The sequence below is a fragment of the Coregonus clupeaformis genome, chromosome 39 (genome assembly GCF_020615455.1).
Source record: "Coregonus clupeaformis isolate EN_2021a chromosome 39, ASM2061545v1, whole genome shotgun sequence".
NCBI classification, from domain to species: Eukaryota; Metazoa; Chordata; class Actinopteri; order Salmoniformes; family Salmonidae; genus Coregonus; species Coregonus clupeaformis.
This window is the reverse complement of record NC_059230.1, coordinates 5,608,841-5,634,234: the sequence shown is the minus strand read 5'-3', so window position 1 is coordinate 5,634,234 and position 25,394 is coordinate 5,608,841. Positions and strand designations below refer to the sequence as shown.

Genomic DNA, 25,394 nt, shown 5'->3' with positions numbered 1-25,394 from the left:
TGGGTCAGCAGGTCCTGCTTCTACATCCTCTGCTAAGTTTAAAATGTCTCTAACCAACTCCCTGGAAAGTTCACGGAGATCCTCCATTGTCTCTATCCAGGTTGGCCTACTCTACTTCAGACCAAAGCAATGGATCAGACTAGATTCGCGTTAGCCCCGCCCACTGACTTTGATGGGTCAGTTTGACAGTTTTAAGTAATTCATGAATCACTCCAACGCAGGACCATGAAATGTAAATGTAAATAGTGAAATAATTATATATGTATTTTACATAAAATGAATCGGTATTTGAATTAATTAATGACACATTTAATAACACATTTATGTATTTAATTCTAATTTTAATTAATTAATGACACATTTAAGTAATTATTTAATGGTGTATTTATTTATTTAATTGTGGCACTTTTAGTCCTCCATAGGCAACACTGTTCATTTACAGTCATTGGAGGGGAGGGGCGGGCGGTGAAATGCTGCTTGTATCACGAGATGTTTCCAGCGTGTGTGGGTTTCTATAAACTCTGGGGAACCAGGTCAGCAGAGTCACGTCACTACAATGTTTCCTGCCTGATCCTGCCTCTTGTGTCTTTAACCGGAGCACCATAACGTTGGACGCTTAACCGGTCAATATGAAGACTTCTTTGCCCTGCTGGTTGTGTACAATGTTAATGTACATCATTACTATATCATCAACATCAAGTGACACAGGCGGTAAGTACGTTTGCTAGCTAGTACTAATGTGGATTTTGCGGTTGTGACGTTACTTTCTTACACTTTCTTAAACTTTCTTATACACAGCATCTATAGAATGGAACAGGGCCCGGTTTCCCAAAAGCATCGGATAGGATCCTATGGCTCTAACGATAAACTTAGCCTTAAGATACTTCTAGGAAACCGGGGCCAAATCAAAGTTTACTTGTCGTGTACACAGATTTGCAGGTGTAACATTTTGATGTCATGGATGGTCAGTTGTTGCACCCATAGCTCTGTCTATTAACTTGAGAGTGGTTACATTTCTTCAGTCCCCTCCTTCAGTTTCTTACCGAAACAGGAAATAGGAAATAGGCTTCGTTATTGTTTCAATGGCTGATTGCCGCTTTTAACAAATGTCTGCAGGTAACCGTTCAGGAGAGCTATTAAAGGCCCAGTGCAGTCAAAAATGTGATTTTCCTGTGTTTGATTTCCACACTGAGGTTGGAATAATACTGTGAAATTGTGTAAATGATGATAATGCCCTTTTAGTGTAAGAGCTGTTTGAAAAGACTGGCTGAAATTTCAGCCTGTTTTGGTGGGATGGAGTTTTGTGATTCCTGTGCCAAATAGCCTCCTGAGTGGCGCAGTGGTCTAAGGCACTGCATCGCAGTGCAAACTGTGCCACTAGAGATCCTGGTTCGAATCCAGGCTCTGTCGCAGCCGGCCGCGACCGGGAGACTCATGGGCGGCGCACAATTGGCCCAGCGTCGTCCAGGGTAGGGGAGGGAATGGCCGGCAGGGATGTAGCTCAGTTGATAGAGCATGGCGTTTGCAACGCCAGGGTTGTGGGTTTGATTTCCACGGGGGGCCAGTATAAAAATAATAATAAAATAAAAAAATTAAAAAATGTATTCACTAACTGTAAGTCGCTCTGGATAAGAGCGTCTGCTAAATGACTAAAATGTCAAAATGTCAATTCCATGGTGACATCACCTTGCGGTAAATTAGTTAATAGACCAATAAGAAAGAGTTCCAAACCTCTCTGCCAATAACAGCTAGTTTTCAGTTTCCCCCTCCCCACTCAGACCACTCCCAGACAGTCCTAGATACATTCTTGCTTGAGAAATTCTCTTTGCTAAGATTCTATTTTTTAAAAACTTTGTTTTCAATTCAAATGGTCAACATCACAGTAAGGTACTTCATTGTTACCCAGAAATGATTTGATAATGAGCTAAAAACGTCTGCATTGGACCTTTAAAACGTGGCTCCTGAGGTTCCCTTGTATAAAGCTCTCACTAAAGAGAGATCAGCTGTCTGTGGGAAATGCAGCCTTTTCCGTATCTGGGATTGATTCAAACACCCTCGATCAACTAATCGATAAACCGATTATTCTATCTGATCCCTACTATTAATGAGATGGTTTTAGTGTGGGAGTCACTGTCAACCTGCTCATCATTCAGTAGGCCTGTATCTTGCTTTGTCTCAAAGTATATCACTCTGTAATCTGTTTCTTCTCAGGGACAGTTCAGGTTGCTGGTTCTGCTGAGCCCATTGTGGCCTTAGTTGGCGACGACGTCATCCTGCCCTGCACCCTGAGACCCACCGTTAGCGCTGTGTATCAGACAGTAGAATGGCAGAGACCTGACCTAAAACCAAAAGAGGTGCATCTTTACAGAGATGAGAAGGACGACCTTGCGCTCCAGAATCCATCATTCGGGGGAAGGACGTCACTGTTTAAAGAAGAACTAGAGGAAGGCAACGCTGGTTTAAAGCTGACCAGAGTGGAACTCTCTGATGCTGGAAACTACACCTGTTACATTCCACTGTTGGACCACCAGAAAACCACCATTCAACTCATTGTTGGTGAGTCAACACACCTGCTGACCACCCAATCCCCCTTAAGAGACAGATCACATGAAATCAAGGGTGAGTTCAATGTCAAGTCCATTGCCTGATGAGTATTAGTTAGATTGGTTAGCCTACATGCTAACCTTAATAGTGTGATAACCCCAGCTAATTCAATGTACAATGCTGTGAGTCATTGGAAGTTACTTTTTGAATTTTAAGGTCCATAAGTATCAGCAAATCCTAATTATATTTAAGCAATAAGTCACGAGGGGGTGTGTCATATGGCCAATATACCACGGCTAAGGTCTGTTCTTATGCACGACGCAACCTGGATATAGCCATTAGCCGTGGTATATTGGCCATATACCACAAACCCTGAGTTGCCTTATTGCTATTATAAACTGGTTACCAACGTAATTATTTTATTGTCATACCCGTGGTATAACATTATAAACAAGGTGGTTTGAGCCCTGAATACTGATTGGCTGAGAGCCGTGGTATATCTCTGTATCTCTATAGGTGCAGCGTCTCGACCAGTAATCTCCATTGAAGGAATCAAAGGTGATGAGGTGGTCCTGCGCTGTGAGGCTGAAGGCTGCTACCCAGAGCCTGTCATGGAGTGGTGTGACGTTCATGGACGTGTCCTCCCTGCTGCTGGACCTCCAGAGACATCCAGAGACCGTGAAGGCAGCTACACTGTGACAAGCCATGTCAACGTCCCGAAAACGGACAACAACACGTTCACGTGTCGGGTTCAACAGCCGGAGATCAAACACATGAAGGAGAGACGGGTTCATATTCCAGGTGAGGGTCTGTTTTGGATATTTGAAAGAAGGCACTATCGGTAAAAAATGTCCTGTTGTTTAAGTCATTTCAGGTGTAATACGCATTAGGTATTGTAATAATTCTACATCCTGTGTTTCAGATCAAATGTTTCCTACGCAGTGCCAGTCCTTGTGGCTGACAGGTCTTGTTGCAGCTGGAGTCACAGCTCTTGTTGGAGTTGGAGGTCTCTACCTGTTGATAAGAAAAGGGATATTGACCATCAGCATGGAGAAACGTAAGTCATGGGAGTTACTTCCTGGTGTGGTAGTGTTATCTGGTGGAGGTCTAATTGCGCTATATAAAACAACCTAAAGAGAGAGGTAATTCATGTCTGTCTACATCAGTGGTCACCAACCGGTCGATCGCGATTGACTGCTCCATCTCCAAGACATTCCTAGTCGATCACCAAACATTTCTGTAAAAAACCCAACGATAAAGCCTTGTGTTCCTATTTATTTTAATTTTTTGGTGCTGTTTGCAGTAGGTCCACTTGATTCAGCAGCCCTGGTGCCGGGAAGGAAACGTGTTCCCATTTCATTTGTCTGAAGGTAGAACTCCGCCTACCCGGCAGGTCCAGAGAGCAAATCAAGTCCTCCTATAGGCCGACCACTGGCCAATCAGATAGCTCAGATCACCGTGTCTGCACAGTATCTTCGAGCCATAGGTTTAAAACGATTAGTTACCGGAGTGTAACTCCAGTTCTATGAGTGGAGCGGAGCCCCATAGGACTTAAGGCCCTGCCGACCCTCTCTAGTCTCGCTGAAGATAATATCTCGGGAGGCTGATTGAGGGGAAGCGTCCCCTCTTATAGGGACACCTGTGCTCCCATTGGCTGGCAGGTGTGTGCATAATTTTGCTTCAGGCTGTTGCTGCCTTAGGGCAGAGGGTAAACCACTAGGAGCAGAGCTCCCCTATGGGGCTCCGCTCCACTCATAGAACTGGAGTTACACTCCGGTAACTAATCGTTTTAAACCTATGGCTCGAAGATTCTATATCGTGGAGCTCCGCCCCATAGGGGAGCTCTGCTCCTAGTGGTTTAAGGCGGAGCGTAGCGCTCCAAAATGTACTCCCTGCCGAGCCTAACACTTCCCATTTAAAAAATGAAAAGGTCAAGCCTAGCAATGGCCGCAACCAATTCCCGCAGTACTGCAACTAAAAACCACTACGGGCGTCACAATATACCGCGTCATCGGTTAAAGACCCGCCCCACCTAGTTCAATGGCAATGCCAATGACTAGTGGGCAGATCACCAGAATAGAAGCTACACTAATCTGTACTAGCAGATAGATGTGCCTCAATATCCTGTGAAAACACCACCGACCACTAATGGAATGACACCAAATGTCACTCTACATTATGTACACAGTAGACCTCACTCACTCAATGGAATCCCAGAGATTAGTAGGCAGGAACAAAATATAAGTCATACTAAACTGAACAATCAGATAGATGACCTCACATTCTGTCAATTCAATACATGTCTACTATACTGACCCTGTCAGTCAAGAGACATGCCACAAGATATGCTTTCCATCCAAAGCGGACCTGATAGAAACCTGTGTCCATCGTCCTGCTTCTCTCTCTTCTAGCTCAAGATTCCCCTTCAGCTATGCTGAGTACAATCGAGCCAGAGAAATAGAAAGCCTATCTATCAAAAAACATGTTTTCCTAACCAAAGCGGATCTGATGGGAACCTGCCCATAGTCCTGCTTTATCCTCTCTTCCTGGCTCAAAATCTCCTTTCAGTTTAGCTGAGTACAGACCGAGCCAAAGAGTTAGAAAACATATCTGTCCAGAATATGTCTTCCTAACCAAAGCGGACCTGATGAACACCAATGTCCACAGTCCTGCTTTTTTCCTCTCCTTCCTGCTCAAGATCTCCTTTCAGCCACGCTGAGTACAGATCGAGCCACAGAGTTAGAAGGCATATCTAATAGATAGAAACAGAATGTCTTCCTAACCAAAGCGGACCTGATGGACACCCATGTCCACAGTCCTGCTTTTTCCCTCTCTTTCTTGCTCAAGATCTCCTTTCAGCCACGCTGAGTACAGATCGAGCCAAAGAGTTAGAAGACATATCTAAGAGATAGAAACGGATAAATGGAGACGGTGTCGACCATGACGCCGCTCTACAAATATCCTCTACCCCTGTTCCTCTGAAGAGGGCAGTAGAAGCTGCTACTCCACGAGTGGAGTGAGCTCTGATACCCTGAGGCAGTTGTCGCCCCGCTGCCTCGTAAGCTGTCTCAATACCTTCACAAAGCCAATGAGACAATCGCTGTTTTGAAAGTGGTCTACCTAATGCAGCCGCACCGTGACACACAAACAGCTGAGGCGATGACCTAATCGCTACTGTGCGCTCAACGTAACACGCCAAAGCGCGCACTGGGCACAGACAATGAAGCTTTTCCTCACTCCTCTCCCCATGAGGAGGGGGAGAAAAAGCCCACAACTCCACGGTCTGTGATCTATATGCACTGCTAATAACCTTCGGCACAAACGCCGTGTTAGGACGTAACACCGCTCTGCTCAGATCGCCATTATTTGGTTTGGTTATGCTCTCGTTGAGAGTGCGTAAATCCAAAATCGGCCTCACTCCCCCCGTCTTTTTGGGCACTAGGAAATAAGGCGAATATAGCCCTTTGTTCCTTTGCTCCCGGGGAACTACTGTGACCGCCTCCTTCACCAAAAGTTCCGTAATCTCTGACATCAGAGCGGCCACTTTGTCCGGCGTTTTCATCACCGTCTCCACCACTCCCCTGAACGGGGGTGGGGTTCGATGGAATTGGAGGGGCATAACCCTTCTGCAACGTCTGTTCTAGCCAGCGTGAGAGGGTACAGCTTCGTTGCCACTGCCAGCAATGCAGAGAAAGCGGGCGCGCACGAGGCTGTGGTGCATCCAGTAGGAAGGACCTGTATTCCTCTATGGCCCTCGCCGCCGCTATTCCCCAGCACTGGGTTGGTGGAATAGCCCAAGGCGGGCCCCCCTCGAAAGGGAGAGGAAACATCAGCTCGTTCTGAGAGAATCGGAGGCCTTGATACGTCAGTTACGTCTGTAACTCTAGTATTCCGGCCCTCCGTGAACGCAGCACGGTTTTGAGCTGCACTGACTGAGGTATTAACCTGAGACAGAGCGCCCTCCCCGGATAGCAATTGCGTCATCATGTCATTGTCTGACTGAGACTGCTGCTTGCCATGAGATCCGTCCACTGCAGTACTCAACAGTCTGGAAAGTGTGGTCTCTAACTGGTACCACAAGGTGGCGCCACAATACCTCTTTTTTACTGGTCTCATGAGGCTGCTCAACAGCACACTCTAGGTGTGGTGAGCTGCACTCAGAGTAGTGGGCATTGTTACGTTCTGAATTAACCGGGGGCGCCCATACATTGGTTACACCTGTAACTCTAGTATTCCGGCCCTCCGTGAACGTCGCACGGGTCTGAACTGCGCTGGCTGAGGCGTTAGCCTGAAGCAAGGCGTCATTCCCAGCTAGCGGCTGCGTCTTCATGTCATATTTAGACTGAGACAGCTGCCTGCTGTGTGAGACCTTTACTACAGAGCTCCTAGGAGTCTGTAGTAAGAGGTCCTTATCAGGTGAGCTAAGGCTACGCCTTGCTACCTTTTTCTCCTTCCTCTCCTGAGTGTGTTCAACTACGCACCTTCGGTGGGTTGAGCTACACTCAGGATGGTGAGAGAAATTCATAGGACGTGAAGTACTCTGCAATGTGTCATGGAAGAAAGGCTCTTTTGTGACAGTCAGTGAGAGCCAGCTCTTTATTCACATAACAACAATAAACATTTCCCTCCATGCCCTGAACAATAGGGTGGGGGGGAACAGTGGGCTCTGTCGCGTCCAGCGCCGAGCCGTCATCCGTCCTCTCCCCCTCGTCCCCGTCATTGGCGCTCGTCGTTTCTGGCTGACCTTCTGGTGTTGCCAGGACGGTTTTGTGACGACCTCTCTCGCCGGCGGAATCGTCGCCACCACCGTCGTCGCTGGAGGGGCCGAGCCCGCTCGCCTGCTGTCGGTGGTAGGCGCCTGTTGCCTGGCCCATCGCCTCCCTGTAGTTCTACTAGGGGCGTTAGAGGTTGACGGGTTAGTTGAGGCCCTGCTAAACTTGCCTGCCAATGGTGCTTTCTCTCTTCGTCAAGCTTACCAAAACGTTCCGTCGCCTCCTTAACGGCGACCCCAAAGAGGCCCTCCCTAGAGACTGGAGCGTTTAGTAGCGAGGCTCTGTCCGTCTCCTTCATGGCTGTCATTGACAGCCAGAGGTGACGTTCCATGACCACCGAGGTGGCCATGGACCGGCCTACGCATATCGCTGACGCTTGTGTCAAATGAAGAATAGCGCCAGAAATCCTGGACGCCTCTTCAATCTCCTCGCTGGTCAACTCAGACCTACCCGTTGTTAGACGGGATAGGGAGGCTGCGAGGAGGGCAATGTTATTAGCCGCTGACACAGCCTGGGCTCCCAGCGTAAAAGACTTCTCAGCCAGCTGTGCTGTGAGTCTGTCCTTTTGTGCTGGCAAGGTGGCTTTCTTGGAGGCCGCCCAGGGACTCGAACCCGGAACTAGATACGCCGCCATGGCGCTCTCGAGCCTAGGGATTCCCTTGGCAGCCCACTCACGTCCAGCCACTCTCGTGAATGGGGTGTACACTTTGGCCGGCGAACGCGCCGCCAGGGGTGTATCCCACGAGCCCTCAACATATTTTCCGAGGGAAGGCATAGCAGGAGCCATCGGCTCAGCTGCCTTCCTCGGTCTAGAGTAGGGGCCGCCCTCCATCATGTCGACCTCCACAGGGGGGGGGAGCAGGGGGCAGCGCTATCTCGAGTCGGTTGGCGGCTCTCTCAATGAGTTCGGGAAAGTCTGCACGCAGAGAGGCCGCTGCGAAGGACAGGGCTGCTGACGTAACAGAGCCCGTGTCATCATCGCACAAGGAGCCTTCAGATCTCACACTCCCCATAGGGAAGGGGGTCTTGAAGGTTGGCGCCAGAGGGTCGGATTGTTCCATTGGAACATCCATCTCTGCGTCTCTCTCCTTGTCATCCCCTGAGCCAGCACTGTCCGACGACGCCTCTGAAGCAGAGGCGAGAAGAGACAGTACATCCTTTAGGGGGATATCCTCCCTAAAAAACGCCCAACGCTGCTTCCTCTCCTTCATAGGAAGGAGGGCGCAGGAGGCGCAATTAGGGGATTGCCGGTCCCTTCCTTGGCATGCTGCGGCCCCAAACACACGAAACAAAGGTCGTGGGGGGTCCGCAGATGCCATGGAGGAGCATCGGCACTGAGCCCTGAAAAGGGCTTTTGGGGGGTGGAAAATCTCCTGGCGTGCTCATTTTAGAAGACGTCGATGGCTGGCTCATCGACGGCGATTTCTTCCTGAGTCTTCTTACTTCTTGGCTTCTTCAGTCTAGTCGTCCAGTCGCTGAAGATAATGGGAGGCTGATTGAGGGGAAGCGTCCCCTCTTATAGGGACACCTGTGCTCCCATTGGCTGCAGGTGTGTGCATAATTTTGCTTCAGGCTGTTGCTGCCTTAGGGCAGAGGGTAAACCATTAGGAGCAGAGCTCCCCTATGGGGCGGAGCTCCACGATATAGAACAAAGCCTCTAACGCACAGCAAAGTTGATGCTGTGAGATTTCAAAACGTTTAAAACCATGACTAGAGAGAGACTCAACGAATACAGCAAAGTTGATACTGTGAGATTTCAAAACGTTTAAAACCAAGACTAGAGAGAGACTAAACAAACACTGTCAACACTTAGTGCGACTTGAGTTTCGCCATCAGCTGGAAGACTGTCCTTTTCTCAGCAGAGGGAAGGAGGGTGGAGGGACAGTGAGTCGGGTGAGAGGCAGCCTCACCACTGCTCTCTCCCTCCCCTGACTCCTCCTTCTGACCATCGATGAAGGTCATCAGTTCAGTAAAAATAAAAGCTAATTATTATTCTCACTTAGCTGTGCCTCACAAATAATACAACACATGATCTATTATCAGTGTGATCATATAACACATTTTATAAAATATAATTTCTAAGTGGTCTGAGAAGAACAAGATTGGCAGGGAAATCCAAGCATAGCCAATATGCAGTGATAATGTATTGGACTTATAGCCTACTGCACAAACCTCATTGCTACAGAACAGTTTTTAATTGGTTAATGTTGCTTATGTTTTTTCAGTCATGTTTAAAAGAGAATCTGAGGGGTAGATCTCGGCTTGCTTTTTCACTCAAAGTGATCTTGACTCAGAAAAGGTTGGTGACCACTGGTCTACATGGTCAATAGGTTGAACAGAGGACTTGACTACATAGTAGATTTCACCAGTCCAGGGATGTGAAACACATACTTAGTTGACTGTGTTCATGTGATGTGTTAGACGGTTCTGTTCTAGTCCTGTCTCTCATCCATTTAAACAGGAACCTTGGACGTCAGTAATGCAGAACCCTTAATGAAGAACAAGGAGACAACGAAGAATGAGGAAGATGAGGCCAGTGAACCCAGTCTGCCAGAGGTTTAAAAGATTGTAAAAGATGTGAAATGATCTAATTTATAATAATAGTATTATATGCCATTTAGCAGACATGTATGGACGGTCCCAGGAATCAAACCCACTATCTTGGAGTTACATGCGCTACCAAGGACCATGCTTGACTATGACTATATAGAACTATGCATCGCTATATTTACATGTTAGTCATTTAGCAGAAGCTCATATCCAGAGCGACTAGGGTTAAGTGCCTTGCTCAAGGGCACCGACAGATTTTTCACCTAGGTGGCTCAGGGATTGGAACCAGCAACCTTTTGGTTACTGGCCCCATGCGCTTAACCACTAGTCTGCCTACCGCTCCATATATAGCACTATGTCGTCAGCATTTGTTGTTGCATCCGCCATCTTTGGTGTCGCTTAGGTAGTCAGTAGTATGTGCTGATTTATTCATTTATTTGACAGGGACAATGCATTTTAATAGTAAAAGCACCAGTTATTGCGTACAGAAGCAATCAAAGCCTGGCTGAGTTGGAAAGAGGGAGACTGTTTTGAATTGCCGGGGTCGCGGCAGAGGTCACGCGTAGGGAGTTGCTGAAGGGATATTCTGATCAGGGTCTTCTCAGGTGCTAAGATTTGTCTCTGGGGTCACGATGACCTCTCACTGTGCCAAAGAGGGGCATTGTAACTTCCCTGCCAAAATCACCAGGTGCTCTATCCTGTAACTTTGCCTTAAAGGTAGACTAGCCTGTAATCTGCAGTTGGGTTGAGTTGGTGAGGGTTAGTGTTTCTCAATCTTGGTCCTGGGGACCCAAAGGGGTGCACATTTTTATTTTGGGAAACAATGGAACAGTATCTAACATATGGAAACCACATGTTTGACTCAGTTCCATTGATTCCATTTCAGCCATTACAATGAGCCTGTCCTCCTATAGCTCCTCCTACCAGCCTCCATTGACTGGGTTAGAGAGTAATGATTTTGGACCTTTCGGAGGAGACGGGAGACGTGAGGACAACGGGTCTGTAGTGTTTGAGTTCCCATGAAGAGATGGTGGATACACTCCCTAGAGTCTCTGTCACTGCAACGGATTTCCGGAGAAGTCGTTTTGAAAATCAGCGTGAAAAAGAGCGCCACCAACTGGTGGGGGTGATAGAGGTGCCGGTTTAGATACAGTGCCTTCGGAAAGTATTCACACCCCTTCCCTTTTTCCACATTTTGTTACATTACAGCCTTATTCTAAAATGGATTAAATAAATAAAAATCCTCATCAATCTACACACAATACCCCATATTGACGAAGCGAAAACAGGTTTTTAGAATCTTTAGCAAATGTATTAAAAATAAAAACTGAAATACCTTATTTACATAAGTATTCAGACCCAGATCTGGGGAAGGGTACCAAAAAATGTCTGCAGCATTGAAGGTCCCCAAGAACACAGTGGCCTCCATCATTCTTAAATGGAAGAAGTTTGGAACCACCAAGACTCTTCCTAGATCTGGCCGCCAAGCCAAACTGAGCAATCTGGGAGAAGGGCCTTGGTCAGGGAGGTGACCAAGAACCCGATGGTACACTGACAGAGCGCCAGAGTTTCTCTGTGGAGATGGGAGAACCTTCCAGAAGGACAACCATCTCTGCTGGACTCCACCAATCAGGCCTTTATGGTAGAGTGTCCAGACGGAAGCCACTTCTCAGTAAAAGGCACATGACAGCCCGCTTGGAGTTTTCCAAAAGGCACCTAAAGGACTCAGACCATGAGAAACAAGATTCTCTGGTCTGATGAAACCAAGATGTAACTCTTTGGCCTGAATGCCAAGCGTCACGGCTGGTGGAAACCTGGCATCCGTATGGTGAAGCATGGTGGTGGCAGCTTCATGCTGTGGAGATGTTTTTCAGCGACTGGGAGACTAGTCAGGATCGAGGGAAAGATGAACAGAGCAAAGAGTTCCTTGATGAAGTACACAGAGATCCTTGATGAAAACCTGCTCCAGAGCGCTCAGGATCTCTGACGGGCAAAGGTTCACCTACCAACAGGACAACGACCCTACACACACAGCCAAGACAACGCAGGATTGGCTTCAGGACAAGTCTCTGAATGTCCTTGAGTGGCCCAGTCAGAGCCCGGACCTGAACCCGATTGAACATCTCTGGAGAGACCTGAAAATAGCTGTACAGCGACGCTCCCCATCCAACCTGACAGAGCTTGAGAGGTTCTGCAGAGAAGAATGGGAGAAACTTCCCAAATACAGGTGTGTCAAGCTTGTAGCGTCATACCCAAGAAGACTCGAGGCTGTAATCGCTGTCATTTTTTTAAATGTTTAGTACATTTGCTAACATTTTGTGTGTGGATTGATAATGTTGAAAAAAAACGATTTAATCAATTTTAGAATAAGGCTGTAACGTAACAAAATGTGGAAAAAGTCAAGTGGTCTGAATACATATATTTAAGGTAGATTTAATTTTCTCTGTTATGCTGTATGCACTGACATGCATGATTGTTGATGTTCAGGGAATTAAAGTGGATAATGCGCATCACAGCAGCTTTAACTCAGACAGCAGTGTGTAGCTTACTGTAGCTGCTGGTAAAGTCACCACAGCAGCTTTAACTCAGACAGCAGTGTGTAGCTTACTGTAGCTGCTGGTAAAGTCACCACAGCAGCTTTAACTCAGACAGCAGTGTGTAGCTTACTGTAGCTGCTGGTAAAGTCACCACAGCAGCTTTAACTCAGACAGCAGTGTGTAGCTTACTGTAGCTGCTGGTAAAGTCACCACAGCAGCTTTAACTCAGACAGCAGTGTGTAGCTTACTGTAGCTGCTGGTAAAGTCACCACAGCAGCTTTAACTCAGGCGGCAGTGTGTAGCTTACTGTAGCTGCTGGTAAAGTCACCACAGCAGCTTTAACTCAGACAGCAGTGTGTAGCTTACTGTAGCTGCTGGTAAAGTCACCACAGCAGCTTTAACTCAGACGGCAGTGTGTAGCTTACTGTAGCTGCTGGTAAAGTCACCACAGCAGCTTTAACTCAGACAGCAGTGTGTAGCTTACTGTAGCTGCTGGTAAAGTCACCACAGCAGCTTTAACTCAGACAGCAGTGTGTAGCTTACTGTAGCTGCTGGTAAAGTCACCACAGCAGCTTTAACTCAGACAGCAGTGTGTAGCTTACTGTAGCTGCTGGTAAAGTCACCACAGCAGCTTTAACTCAGACAGCAGTGTGTAGCTTACTGTAGCTGCTGGTAAAGTCATTCAAAGCCTCTACTTTATCACTCAGGATGGAACTTTCCAGTGCTACTATTTTTGACGTAATATTATTAAAACAAAATCAGAACACTCCATAGAACAATAGTCTATGTATTTTCTTCCATTTATATTTCCAGTGGTGTAAAGTACTTCGGTAAAAATAATTTAAAGTACTACTTAAGTAGTTTTTTGGGGGGGTGTCTGTACTTTACTATTTATATTTTAGACTACTTTTACTTCACCACATTCCTAAAGAAAATAATGTACTTTTTACTCCATACATTTCGACTGCCACACACAAGTACGCATTACATTAATACTTTTACTTTTGATACTTCAGTATATTTAAAACCAAATACTTTGACATTTACTGAAGTAGTATTTTACTGGGTCACTTTTACTAGAGTCATTTTCTATTAAAGTATCTTTACTTTTACTCAAGTATGATGTTTGGATACTTTTTCCACCACTTTATTTCTTTACTCCTTCTTTATTTCTTAATTGCGCGAGTGGCATCGTTTTACAAATTCAGTTACAAACGGAGTTTAAGCACAATAGTTAACAGCTCCTTTTTGTGAAGGTCAGAAACCGAATCGCATATTTTGCAGTCAGCCTTTCTAGCTGTTCTTGATTATGGTGGTACTGTTTTATCAAAGTGCAGCTTCCTCGCGTTTGGACCTTGTTACTGAATAATGTATTTTTTATTAATTTTTTATGATTGTGTTTTGTTTTTCATGTATTGTAGTGTATAATTACGTTTATTTTAATGTGTATATGAATGTGTAGTTTGGTGCTATACGGGGCTCCCCTGGAAAAGAGACCTGTCTCCGCACTGACTTCCTGTCAAAATAAAGAATGCGAAAGAAACTTTAATTTGGCTCCATGGTTTGTTTACTGTCACTGTTGCTTTTTGAGCTCCAGTCATCGATTATCTGCAGATAAATTATCACAACATTCTCTGAAGATGGTATTCCTCAGTGCAGGAACTATATATAGAGAGGAGAGCGCCTCATTCTGGTCCACGCTCATTTTTTCAGTGTGTAAATGTTTTTTTTTTGCAGGCCATCTAATAATGAGGTAAGGTAAAAATGTATTTGAACTCTTATCAGGAGTCGACTGTAAATCATCACCTCCCAAAATAGTCAAACAATATCATGAATGAGTAGAATTAGGTGAAATTGGATGAGAAATACTATTGGACAGATGGAAACAAATTTATCAGACGCCGAGACAAGACCGAGACACTTACTGTGGGGAAAAAAAGTATTTAGTCAGCCACCAATTGTGCAAGTTCTCCCACTTAAGATGAGAGAGGCCTGTAATTTTCATCATAGGTACACGTCAACTATGACAGACAAAATGAGAAAAAAAATCCAGAAAATCACATTGTAAATAAACACTAAATCACACTAAATACTTTTTTTCCCCACTGTATGTGGTCTCAAGACCGGACTCCACTGCTTCGTCCTAATGTAAGCTGAATGCATTGGATACAAAACGAACACTGTCATATTACAAAGGAAAACATGTCCAATGTAATTATATGCACGCATATCAAACAGGAATATACATTAAATGTATTTCTCCATGCAGGGGATTAGACAGATGAACTGCAGCCTGCCCAAGCCTCAAAACCAGAACCATGGGGAGAAATCAGCACTTGTCATTCTTCAGAATATTTTATTTTATTTATTTTGTTTATTTTTGTCATTTAGCAGACGCTCTTATCCAGAGCGACTTACAGGAGCAATTAGGGTTAAGTGCCTTGCTCAAGGGCACATTGACAGATTTTTCACCTAGTCGGCTTGGGGATTAGAACCAGCGACCTTTCGGTTACTGGCACAACGCTCTCAACCACTAAGCTACCTGCCGCTCCGGCAGACGCTCTTATCCAGAGCGACTTATAAATTGGTGCATTCACCTTATGATAGCCAGTGGGACAACCACTTTACAATTATTATTATTTTGTATTATTTTTTTGTGGTATTATTTTTGTATTATTATTTAATTTTTTTAGAGTAGATTTTTTATTTTCGTTTGTTTTATATATATATTGTTGTTTTTTATTTTATGTTTTTATTATTATTATTTTTTTTTTTATTATTAATCATTAGAACACAGTCCATTGAACACTTATTGGTTTCCTGTATCTGTGCATGAATCATTAGAACACAGTCCATTGAACACTTATTGGTTTCCTGTATCTGTGCATGAATCATTAGAACACAGTCCATTGAACACTTATTGGTTTCCTGTATCTGTGCATGAATCATTAGAACACAGTCCATTGAACACTTATTGGTTTCCTGTATCTGTGCATGAATCATTAGAACACAGTCCATTGAACACTTATTGGTTTCCTGTATCTGTGCATGAATCATTAGAACACAGTCCATTGAACACTTATTGGTTTCCTGTATCTGTGCATGAATCATTAGAACACAGTCCATTGAACACTTATTGGTTTCCTGTATCTGTGCATGAATCATTAGAACACAGTCCATTGAACACTTATTGGTTTCCTGTATCTGTGCATGAATCATTAGAACACAGTCCATTGAACACTTATTGGTTTCCTGTATCTGTGCATGAATCATTAGAACACAGTCCATTGAACACTTATTGGTTTCCTGTATCTGTGCATGAATCATTAGAACACAGTCCATTGAACACTTATTGGTTTCCTGTATCTGTGCATGAATCATTAGAACACAGTCCATTGAACACTTATTGGTTTCCTGTATCTGTGCATGAATCATTAGAACACAGTCCATTGAACACTTATTGGTTTCCTGTATCTGTGCATGAATCATTAGAACACAGTCCATTGAACACTTATTGGTTTCCTGTATCTGTGCATGAATCATTAGAACACAGTCCATTGAACACTTATTGGTTTCCTGTATCTGTGCATGAATCATTAGAACACAGTCCATTGAACACTTATTGGTTTCCTGTATCTGTGCATGAATCATTAGAACACAGTCCATTGAACACTTATTGGTTTCCTGTATATGTGCATGAATCATTAGAACACAGTCCATTGAACACTTATTGGTTTCCTGTATCTGTGCATGAATCATTAGAACACAGTCCATTAAACACTTATTGGTTTCCTGTATCTGTGCATGAATCATTAGAACACAGTCCATTGAACACTTATTGGTTTCATGTATCTGTGCATGAATCATTAGAACACAGTCCATTGAACACTTATTGGTTTCCTGTATCTGTGCATGAATCATTAGAACACAGTCCATTGAACACTTATTGGTTTCCTGTATCTGTGCATGAATCATTAGAACACAGTCCATTGAACACTTATTGGTTTCCCTGTATCTGTGCATGAATCATTAGAACACAGTCCATTGAACACTTATTGGTTTCCTGTATCTGTGCATGAATCATTAGAACACAGTCCATTGAACACTTATTGGTTTCCTGTATCTGTGCATGAATCATTAGAACACAGTCCATTGAACACTTATTGGTTTCCTGTATCTGTGCATGAATCATTAGAACACAGTCCATTGAACACTTATTGGTTTCCTGTATCTGTGCATGAATCATTAGAACACAGTCCATTGAACACTTATTGGTTTCCTGTATCTGTGCATGAATCATTAGAACACAGTCCATTGAACACTTATTGGTTTCCTGTATCTGTGCATGAATCATTAGAACACAGTCCATTGAACACTTATTGGTTTCCTGTATCTGTGCATGAATCATTAGAACACAGTCCATTGAACACTTATTGGTTTCCTGTATCTGTGCATGAATCATTAGAACACAGTCCATTGAACACTTATTGGTTTCCTGTATCTGTGCATGAATCATTAGAACACAGTCCATTGAACACTTATTGGTTTCCTGTATCTGTGCATGAATCATTAGAACACAGTCCATTGAACACTTATTGGTTTCCTGTATCTGTGCATGAATCATTAGAACACAGTCCATTGAACACTTATTGGTTTCCTGTATCTGTGCATGAATCATTAGAACACAGTCCATTGAACAAAATAAGTCATCCCCAAGTGAGGGACATCAGGAAGACGAACCTCCAACACTCAAAAGCTTGTTCGGTACATGAAGGCTCATGACCGTCACGTCTGTTTGTTCCAGACCCTTACTGAACACCTCATTAAAGACAAGGCAGAGGACAAAGTCTACTTCAGGAGAAACCCTGACAAAAGAGGTACTGCTCCTCCTCTCCATGCCAGACGCAGGATGGAGGCTGCTTACTTCTATCCAATCCCGTCTGACCAACGCTCTACAACCAGCGGCTCATCCGCTTCCAGTGGCAGTTTTGAATCCAACGATAGACTGGGCCGACAGGGTAAGAAGAAACGACTACCGGAGGCAGAGGAGACCGTTCACACGGTCCCAGAACCCACGGGACTGAGTGTCTTTCATTTATCAAGCAAGATATTGAGCCCTGTCCATGTCTCCTTGCTTAATAAAGGGTTCTCTTTTGTGCCTACAACTCAGATTTCGATGTTAAGGTAGACATGTTAGCTTTTTAGAAACATCAGTTTAAGGGAATACTTTAGCTCCCCAAATCGTGATATTTCATCTGAACATTTAGCTTGCTCACCTGCACATACTCCGACTCCTTTTAGAAGTAATAGTTATTTAGCCAATCGCAATCACTCTATTGAGACATATTGCAGACTCGTTGAAAAAGATGGTGTTCATCTCCTGAAGAACAAACATGAGTACATATCTTTCCATAATTTACCTAAGGATAAAAACAAGCTTTGCTTGATTTACAATCAGATACGTCAGTCCTTACCCTCCCTGCTAATAAGGGTGGGTCGGTTGTATTCATGGCCAGGACAGTTTATGTAAATGATCATAGACAACTGCTTGACAACACCTTCTACAAGAAACTGAGAAGTGACCCCACTGCCCAATTTCAGAACACTATCTTTACTTTCCTGGATGGGTATTTAAGTTATTTGCCGAAATTACACAAGAATGTTACAAAACCTCCAGGGCGTCCTATTGTAGCGGGCATTGATGCAGTAACGGCCCCTTTATCGACTTTTGCTGACTTTTTTATTAGACCAGTCGCATAACAGCTCCCGTCCTTTGTGAAGGACACCAGCAGTATGATCTCTATTATTGAATCTCTTGATCCTCTCCCTGAGAATACTTTGTTAGTTACTTTTGATGTTGTGTCGTTATACACGAATGTTCCTCACGAGGGCGGTATTGAAGCCACGGGACATTTTCTTCTGCAACGTGATTCTAATGAACTACCTTCCAGTGCATGTACAGTCGTGGTCAAACGTTTTGAGAATGACACAAGTATTGGTCTTCACAAAGTTCGCTGCTTCAGTGTTATGAGATATTTTTGTCAGATGTTACTATGGTATACTGAAGTATAATTACAAGCATCCCATAAGTGTCAAAGGCTTTTATTGACAATTGACAATTATTTGCATTGTTGCATTGTTGACCCTTCTTTTTCAAGACCTCTGCAATCTGCCCTGGCATGCTGTCAATTAACTTCTGGGCCACATCCTGACTGATGGCAGCCCATTCTTGCATAATCAATGCTTGGAGTTTGTCAGAATATGTGGGTTTTTGTTTGTCCACCCGCCTCTTGAGGATTGACCACAAGTTCTCAATGGGATTAAGGTCTGGAGAGTTTCCTGGCCATGGACCCAAAATGTTGATGTTTTGTTCGCCGAGCCACTTAGTTATCACTTTTGCCTTATGGCAAGGCGCTCCATCATGCTGGAAAAGGCATTGGTCGTCACCAAACTGTTCTTGGATGGTTGGGAGAAGTTGCTCTCGGAGGATGTGTTGGTACCATTCTTTATTCATTGGTGTTCTTAGGCAAAATTGTGAGTGAGCCCACTCCCTTGGCTGAGAAGCAACCCCACACATGAATGGTCTCAGGGTGCTTTACTGTTGGCATGACACAGGACTGATGGTAGCGCTCACCTTGTCTTCTCCGGACAAGGTGTTTTCCGGATGCCCCAAACAATCGGAAAGGGGATTCATCAGAAAAAATTACTTTACCCGAGTCCTCAGCAGTCCAATCCCTGTACCTTTTGCAGAATATCAGTCTGTCCCTGGTGTTTTTCCTGGAGAGAAGTGGCTTCTTTGCTACCCTTCTTGACACCAGGCCATCCTCCAAAACTCTTCGCCTCACTGTGCGTGCAGATGCACTCACACCTGCCTGCTGCTATTCCTTAGCAAGCTCTGCACTGGTGGTGCCCCGATCACGCAGCTGAATCAACTTTAGGAGACGGTCCTGGCGCTTGCTGGATTTCTTGGGCGCCCTGACGCCTTCACAACAATTGAACCTCTCTCCTTGATGTTCTTGATGATCCGATAAATGGTTGATTTAGGTGCAATCTTACTAGCAGCAATATCCTTGCCTGTGAAGCCCTTTTTGTGAAAAAAGCAATGATGACGGCACATGTTTCCTTGCAGGTAACCATGGTTTCAAGCACCACCCTCCTTTTAAAGCTTCCAGTCTGTTATTCTGACTCAATCAGCATGACAGAGTGATCTCCAGCCTTGTCCTCGTCAACACTCTCACCTGTGTTAACGAGAGAATCACTGACATGATGGCAGCTGGTCCTTTTGTGGCAGGGCTGAAATACAGTGGAAATGTTTTTGGGGGATTAAGTTCATTTTCATGGCAAAGAGGGACTTTGCAATTAATTGCAATTCATCTGATCACTCTTCATGACATTCTGGAGTATATGCAAATTGCCATCATCAAAACTGAGGCAGCAGACTTTGTGAAAATTTGTATTTGTGTCATTCTCAAAACTTTTGACCACGACTGTATTAGTGGGATAGCCTCCCCGGCGAAGGATACATCGACGCGGCCTTCAAAATCAACCAAATGAAGGCACCTTAGAAGGCATGAAACATGACCATTAGAGGTGCACTTACCCAACATGACCACTAGAGGTGCACTTACCCAACATGACCACTAGAGGGAAGCAAACATCAACAGAGGTGTCTGCTTTCTCCACCACACAGTGAACACAGTAAACAACGTTTCAGGTCTTTGGATATGGAGTCTCTCCCTACTGAAGTGCAGTTGGACTATATTAACTACAGAGTCAGAGCATTTATCCCAAGACCAATGCAGTGTGATCACTGTAAAGCTTTTGGTCATGTAGCAAGTGTTTGCAGAAGGGAGAATCCGAGATGTCCAAGTTGTGGAAAGGATCATATTATGTGTTATAAAAGTGATGAATATGTGACATGTTGCAATTGCACTGGGAACCATGAAGCCACGTCTTCCGAATGCCCCACAAGGGTGAAAGAGAATGAGGTGGCCTAAGTCAGGGTTGTCCAGAGCATTTCAGATGCAGCAGCTGTTAAAAGGGTTCAGGGTTTGAATGTTGCACCAGAAGAGTCCATGGTAGTGGATAGACCTCCAATGCAGGATGCAGGGGTTGCCATTCACCAGCAGGATCCTCACATTTTAAACATTAGAAGGTTTGACTTGGTGGCATTCATAGCTATGGTAATTGATGGCACTGCCAAGGTGGAGAGAAGGTTCTGGAAGATAGAAATCATAGTGATTGCGGCGGAGCGATTCCCGGGGCTGAAAGATTTCACAGCAAAGGAGTTACATGGAATATTGGCACAAGCCGTACCACCTTCTCAGGTCCTAGAGTCTGGAAAGGGAGATATGGAGAACTAAAAGAGGGAAGAAGTGGGAGTTTTGTTTGTTTTGACAATGTACCAATTTCATTAGCGTGGATTAAGTTAGTATCCAGTGGCGGCTGGCCGATAGAGGGCGCTAGGGCGCCGCCCCCTTAAATAAAATTATTTAAAAAAATAAAATAAAAAATAAATAAAAATAATAATAATAATAATAAAAACATCAGTATGTCAATATTTGTGTGTTTGAAATATGGAATGCACACAGTAATATGTGTAAGATATGATAGAAAATCATATTCGCAACCTTTCCTCTGCCTGTCAAACGCCTCGTCAGCTCTGGGCGATACAGAAAGTGCCCCGAGGAGGCGGGTCTACGTAACAGTTAAGCCAATTGCTAATTTAAGATATGAATGTATGACATAAAATGTAGCTAATCAGCGATTTTAATTCGAATCCAAGGAGGGCGATTATTTTATCGCCCCAAGCTCGCCCCTGATAAAATAAGGACCGGGCTCCAGTGGCGCCATTTTTACTAGACGACAATGGCGAGCGCAAGCGTTACTCCTCCAAGACCCAACCCTAACTTCGGTGAAATCTCTCCTCCAAGATCCGTTTGAGAGGAGAACTTTGTCAGAGAAAGTTCGGGTGAAAGAGCTGGGCCCAGATCAACCTGACCTCTCAATCAGACAGCAGGCTAGCGAGAAAGGGAAGCAGTATATGCGCGGCTTCTCCCGTAGCTGGTACACCAGGAAGGCTTGGCTAGCTGGGTGCACTGATGCTAATGATTTATTTTGCTTTCCGTGCTTGCTTTTAAAACGACGGGGTCAGATTCAGCATGGACAGGTACCGGAGTGAGGGATATGAAGCACCTGTCAGAGAAGGTAAAGAAACATGAGAACACCAGGGCACACATGGACAACTCTGTAAAGCTAGCTGTATTAGGAAGGGTGAACATTGCTACGCAGCTGGATGGCGGCCACAGGATTGCGGTGAGGAAACACAATGAGGAGGTGGATAAAAACAGGCACATTCTATCCAAAATTATCGATTGTGTGAAGTTCTGTGGGGCTTTTGAGTTGGCCTTGCGTGGACACGAGGAGACTGACTCCTCGGACAACCCCGGCATTTTCCGGGGCTTAGTGGATTTTGTTGCCTCCTCGACAGTGTGCTGGAGGAGCACCTGAAGACAGCTACCGTTTTTAAGGGCACGTCAAAGACGATACAGAACGAGCTGTTGGAATGTATGCTGTCAGTGCTTAAGGATTACATCCTGGAGGAAGTAAAGAGTGCTGATTTTATCGCCATTCAAGCTGACGAGACGACTGACGTTTCCACCCACTAACGTGTTTCCAGACCATCAGAGACTCTGGGAACTTTGATGCCCCGACTGTCAGAGAGGCGGGGGGCTTTGTGAGGATGCTCGAAGACGAGGCTTTCTGTTTTTTTCCTGGCACTGTTCCACAAGATCATGCCAAATGTGGACATGCTTTTCAGCCAGCTGCAGAAGAGGAACATCGACCCTGTCTTCATTAAAGCACTTGTCCAGAGGTTCACAGACAGCATGCTAACAATCAGGTAAATAACTATATTTACTATTGGCTGATAAAGATGTTGTTAGAAAGATGAATAGTTCACTTACAACAGTTTAAAAGCCTAAATGTGTCTGGTCATCAAAGTGAGTGATTATCATAGAGCCGTCACAATTATATTTGTTTTAGTATTTTAAAAGGAAAGAGAAGACACAATCAGACGTTGATAATAATGCAGGAAAGTACTACACAGTTTGTAATAATTATTCAGTGTCAGAAGGGAACCGATGTGGATGTGGTGGAGGAGTCAGGCGCAGGATACAGGGGTACAGTCCAATAGAGTTTAATAAACAAAAGTAGACTGTTCAAAATACACGACCTCGACAAAACAAGAGGCGAGGGAGAATTACGCAAACACGCGTAAACACTAAACATCAAACAAACAGAGTGAAAAAACACGTAGCTCCGAAACAGCATGACAGCGAAACAACAACACACAATCAACTAAGCCAAAACACGGAACTTATAAGACAGGTGATAACACACAATTGGACACAGGTGTGACAGACAGACAAAAGCAAACACACAGAAACAAAGATCGGTGGCAGCTAGTATTCGGGGGACGGCGACCGCCGACGCCTGCTCGTACCAGGAGGGGGAGCAGCCTCGGCAGAATCCGTGACAGTACCCCCCCTTGACGCGGCTCCAGCCGTGCGCCGACCCGGCCTCGGGGGCGGCCAGGAGGACGCGGACCCAGGCGCGTGGGATGCCCACGGTGGAACTCAGTCAGGGAGGGATGGATCGAGGATGTCCCTCCTGGGCACCCAGCACCGTTCCTCCGGACCGTACCCCTCCCACTCCACGAGATACTGGAGACCACTCATCCGGCGCCTCGAGTCCAAGATGGTCCGGACTCTGTACGCCGGGGCCCCCTCGATGTCCAAAGGGGGCGGAGGGGTCTCTCCTATCTCATCCTCTTGGAGTGGACCAGCTACCACCGGCCTGAGAAGAGACACATGGAACGAGGGGTTAATATTTTTGTACTCTATAGGCAGTTGTAACCTGTAACACACCTCGTTCAATCTTCTCAGGACTTTGAAGGGCCCCACAAACCGCCGACCCAGCTTCCGGCAGGGCAGGCGGAGGGGCAGGTTTCGAGTCGAGAGCCAGACCCGATCTCCCGGTGCGTACACCGGTCCCTCACTGCGGTGGCGATCGGCGCTCGCCTTTTGTTGACAGATGGCACGCTGCAGATGGACATGGGCAGCGTCCCACGTCTCCTCCGAGCGCCGAATCCACTCGTCCACCGCAGGAGCCTCGATCTGGCTCTCGTGCCATGGCGCCAGGACCGGCTGATAACCTAAGACACACTGGAAAGGTGTTAAATTGGTGGAGGAGTGGCGGAGAGAGTTCTGGGCTATCTCTGCCCAGGGAGGAACCTCGACCACTCCTCCGGCCGGTCCCGGCAATAGGACCTCAAAACCTACCCACATCCTGGTTGACACGTTCCACCTGCCCATTGCTCTCTGGATGGTACCCCGAGGTAAGGCTCACCGAGACCCCCAACCGTTCCATAAACGCCCCCAAACTCTGGAGGTGAACTGGGGACCTCGGTCAGACACTATATCCTCGGGGACCCCATAGTGCCGGAACACATGGGTGAACAGGGCCTCAGCGGTTTGTAGGGCAGAAGGGAGACCCGGCATAGGAAGGAGACGACAGGCCTTAGAAAACCGATCCACAACGACCAAAATGGTGGTATTCCCCTGGGAGGGGGTAGATCGTGCAAATCTACCGAGAGGTGGGACCATGGTCGTTGTGGAACGGGCAGGGGATGTAGCTTACCCCTGGGCAAATGTCTAGGCGCCTTACACTGGGCACACACCGAGCAGGAGGAGACATAAACCCTCACATCCCTAGCTAACGTTGGCCACCAGTATTTCATGCTAAGACAGTGCACGGTCCGGCCAATACCTGGATGTCCAGAGGAGGGTGATGTATGAGCCCAATAAATAAGTCGATCACGAACCTCGAGCGGACGTACGTCCGCCCCCACAGGACACTCGGGGAAGTAGGGTCGGTACGCAGTGCCCGCTCGATTTCGCATCGACCTCCCAAACTACCGGAGCCACCAAACAAGACTCCGGCAATATGGAAGTAGGCTCGTTGGACCTCTCCTCTGTGTCATACCGCCGGGACAGGGCGTCTGCCTTAGCATTCTGGGACCCTGGGATGTATGTGATCTTGAAAACAAACCGGGTTAGGAACATGTTCCACCTAGCCTGACGAGGGTTCAATCTCCTTGCTGCCCGGATGTACTCCAGGTTACGGTGATCAGTCAGAATGAGGAAAGGGTGTTGAGCCCCCTCAAGCCAATGCCTCCACACCTTTAGAGCCTGGACTACGGCTAACAGCTCCCTGTCCCCAACGTCATAGTTGCGCTCCGCCGAGCTGAGCTTCTTAGAGTAGAAGGCACAGGGGCGGAGTTTAGGTGGCGCGCCGGACCGTTGTGACAGGACTGCCCCAATACCGGTCTCCGACGCGTCCACCTCTACTTGGAAGGGTAAAGAGGGATCCGGGTGCGCCAGCACAGGAGCCGAGGTGAACAGGTTCTTAAGTTTAACAAATGCCCTGTCCGCCTCAGCCGACCACTGCAAACGAACCGGACCCCCTTTAGTAGAGATGTAATGGGAGCTGCAACCTGTCCAAAACCCCGAATAAACCTCCGGTAGTAATTAGCAAAACCCAAGAACCGCTGCACCTCTTTTACAGTAGTTGGAGTTTGCCAATTACGCACGGCCGATACCCGGTCTACCTCTATCTCCCACACCAGACGCGGACAACCGATAACCCAAAAGGAGACGGACTCCTGGAAGAACAGGCATTTCTCTGCCTTGACATACAAGTCATGCTCCAACAGTCTTCTCAACACTCGGCGCACCTGGGCTACATGCTCGGCTCGTGTAGCAGAGTACACTAGGATGTCGTCGATGTAAACTACTACACCCTGCCCATGCATGTCCCGGAAAATCTCGTCAACAAAGGATTGGAAGACTGAAGGAGCATTCATTAACCCGTATGGCATGACGAGATACTCGTAATGACCCGAGGTTGTGCTAAATGCTGTCTTCCATTC

The 25,394-nt window shown here is 45.9% G+C and overlaps 1 protein-coding gene across 1 annotated transcript in view; it reads left to right on the top strand.

Moving 5' to 3' along the window:
• LOC121557876 (CD276 antigen-like) overlaps positions 1-25,394 on the top strand; it is a 112,751-nt gene that overhangs the window by 23,898 nt on the left and 63,459 nt on the right. The window contains exons 2-3 of the mRNA XM_045211800.1: positions 2,212-2,556; positions 3,061-3,345. Coding sequence (XP_045067735.1) covers positions 2,212-2,556; positions 3,061-3,345 — 630 coding nt within the window. The remainder of the gene's footprint in view (positions 1-2,211; positions 2,557-3,060; positions 3,346-25,394) is intronic.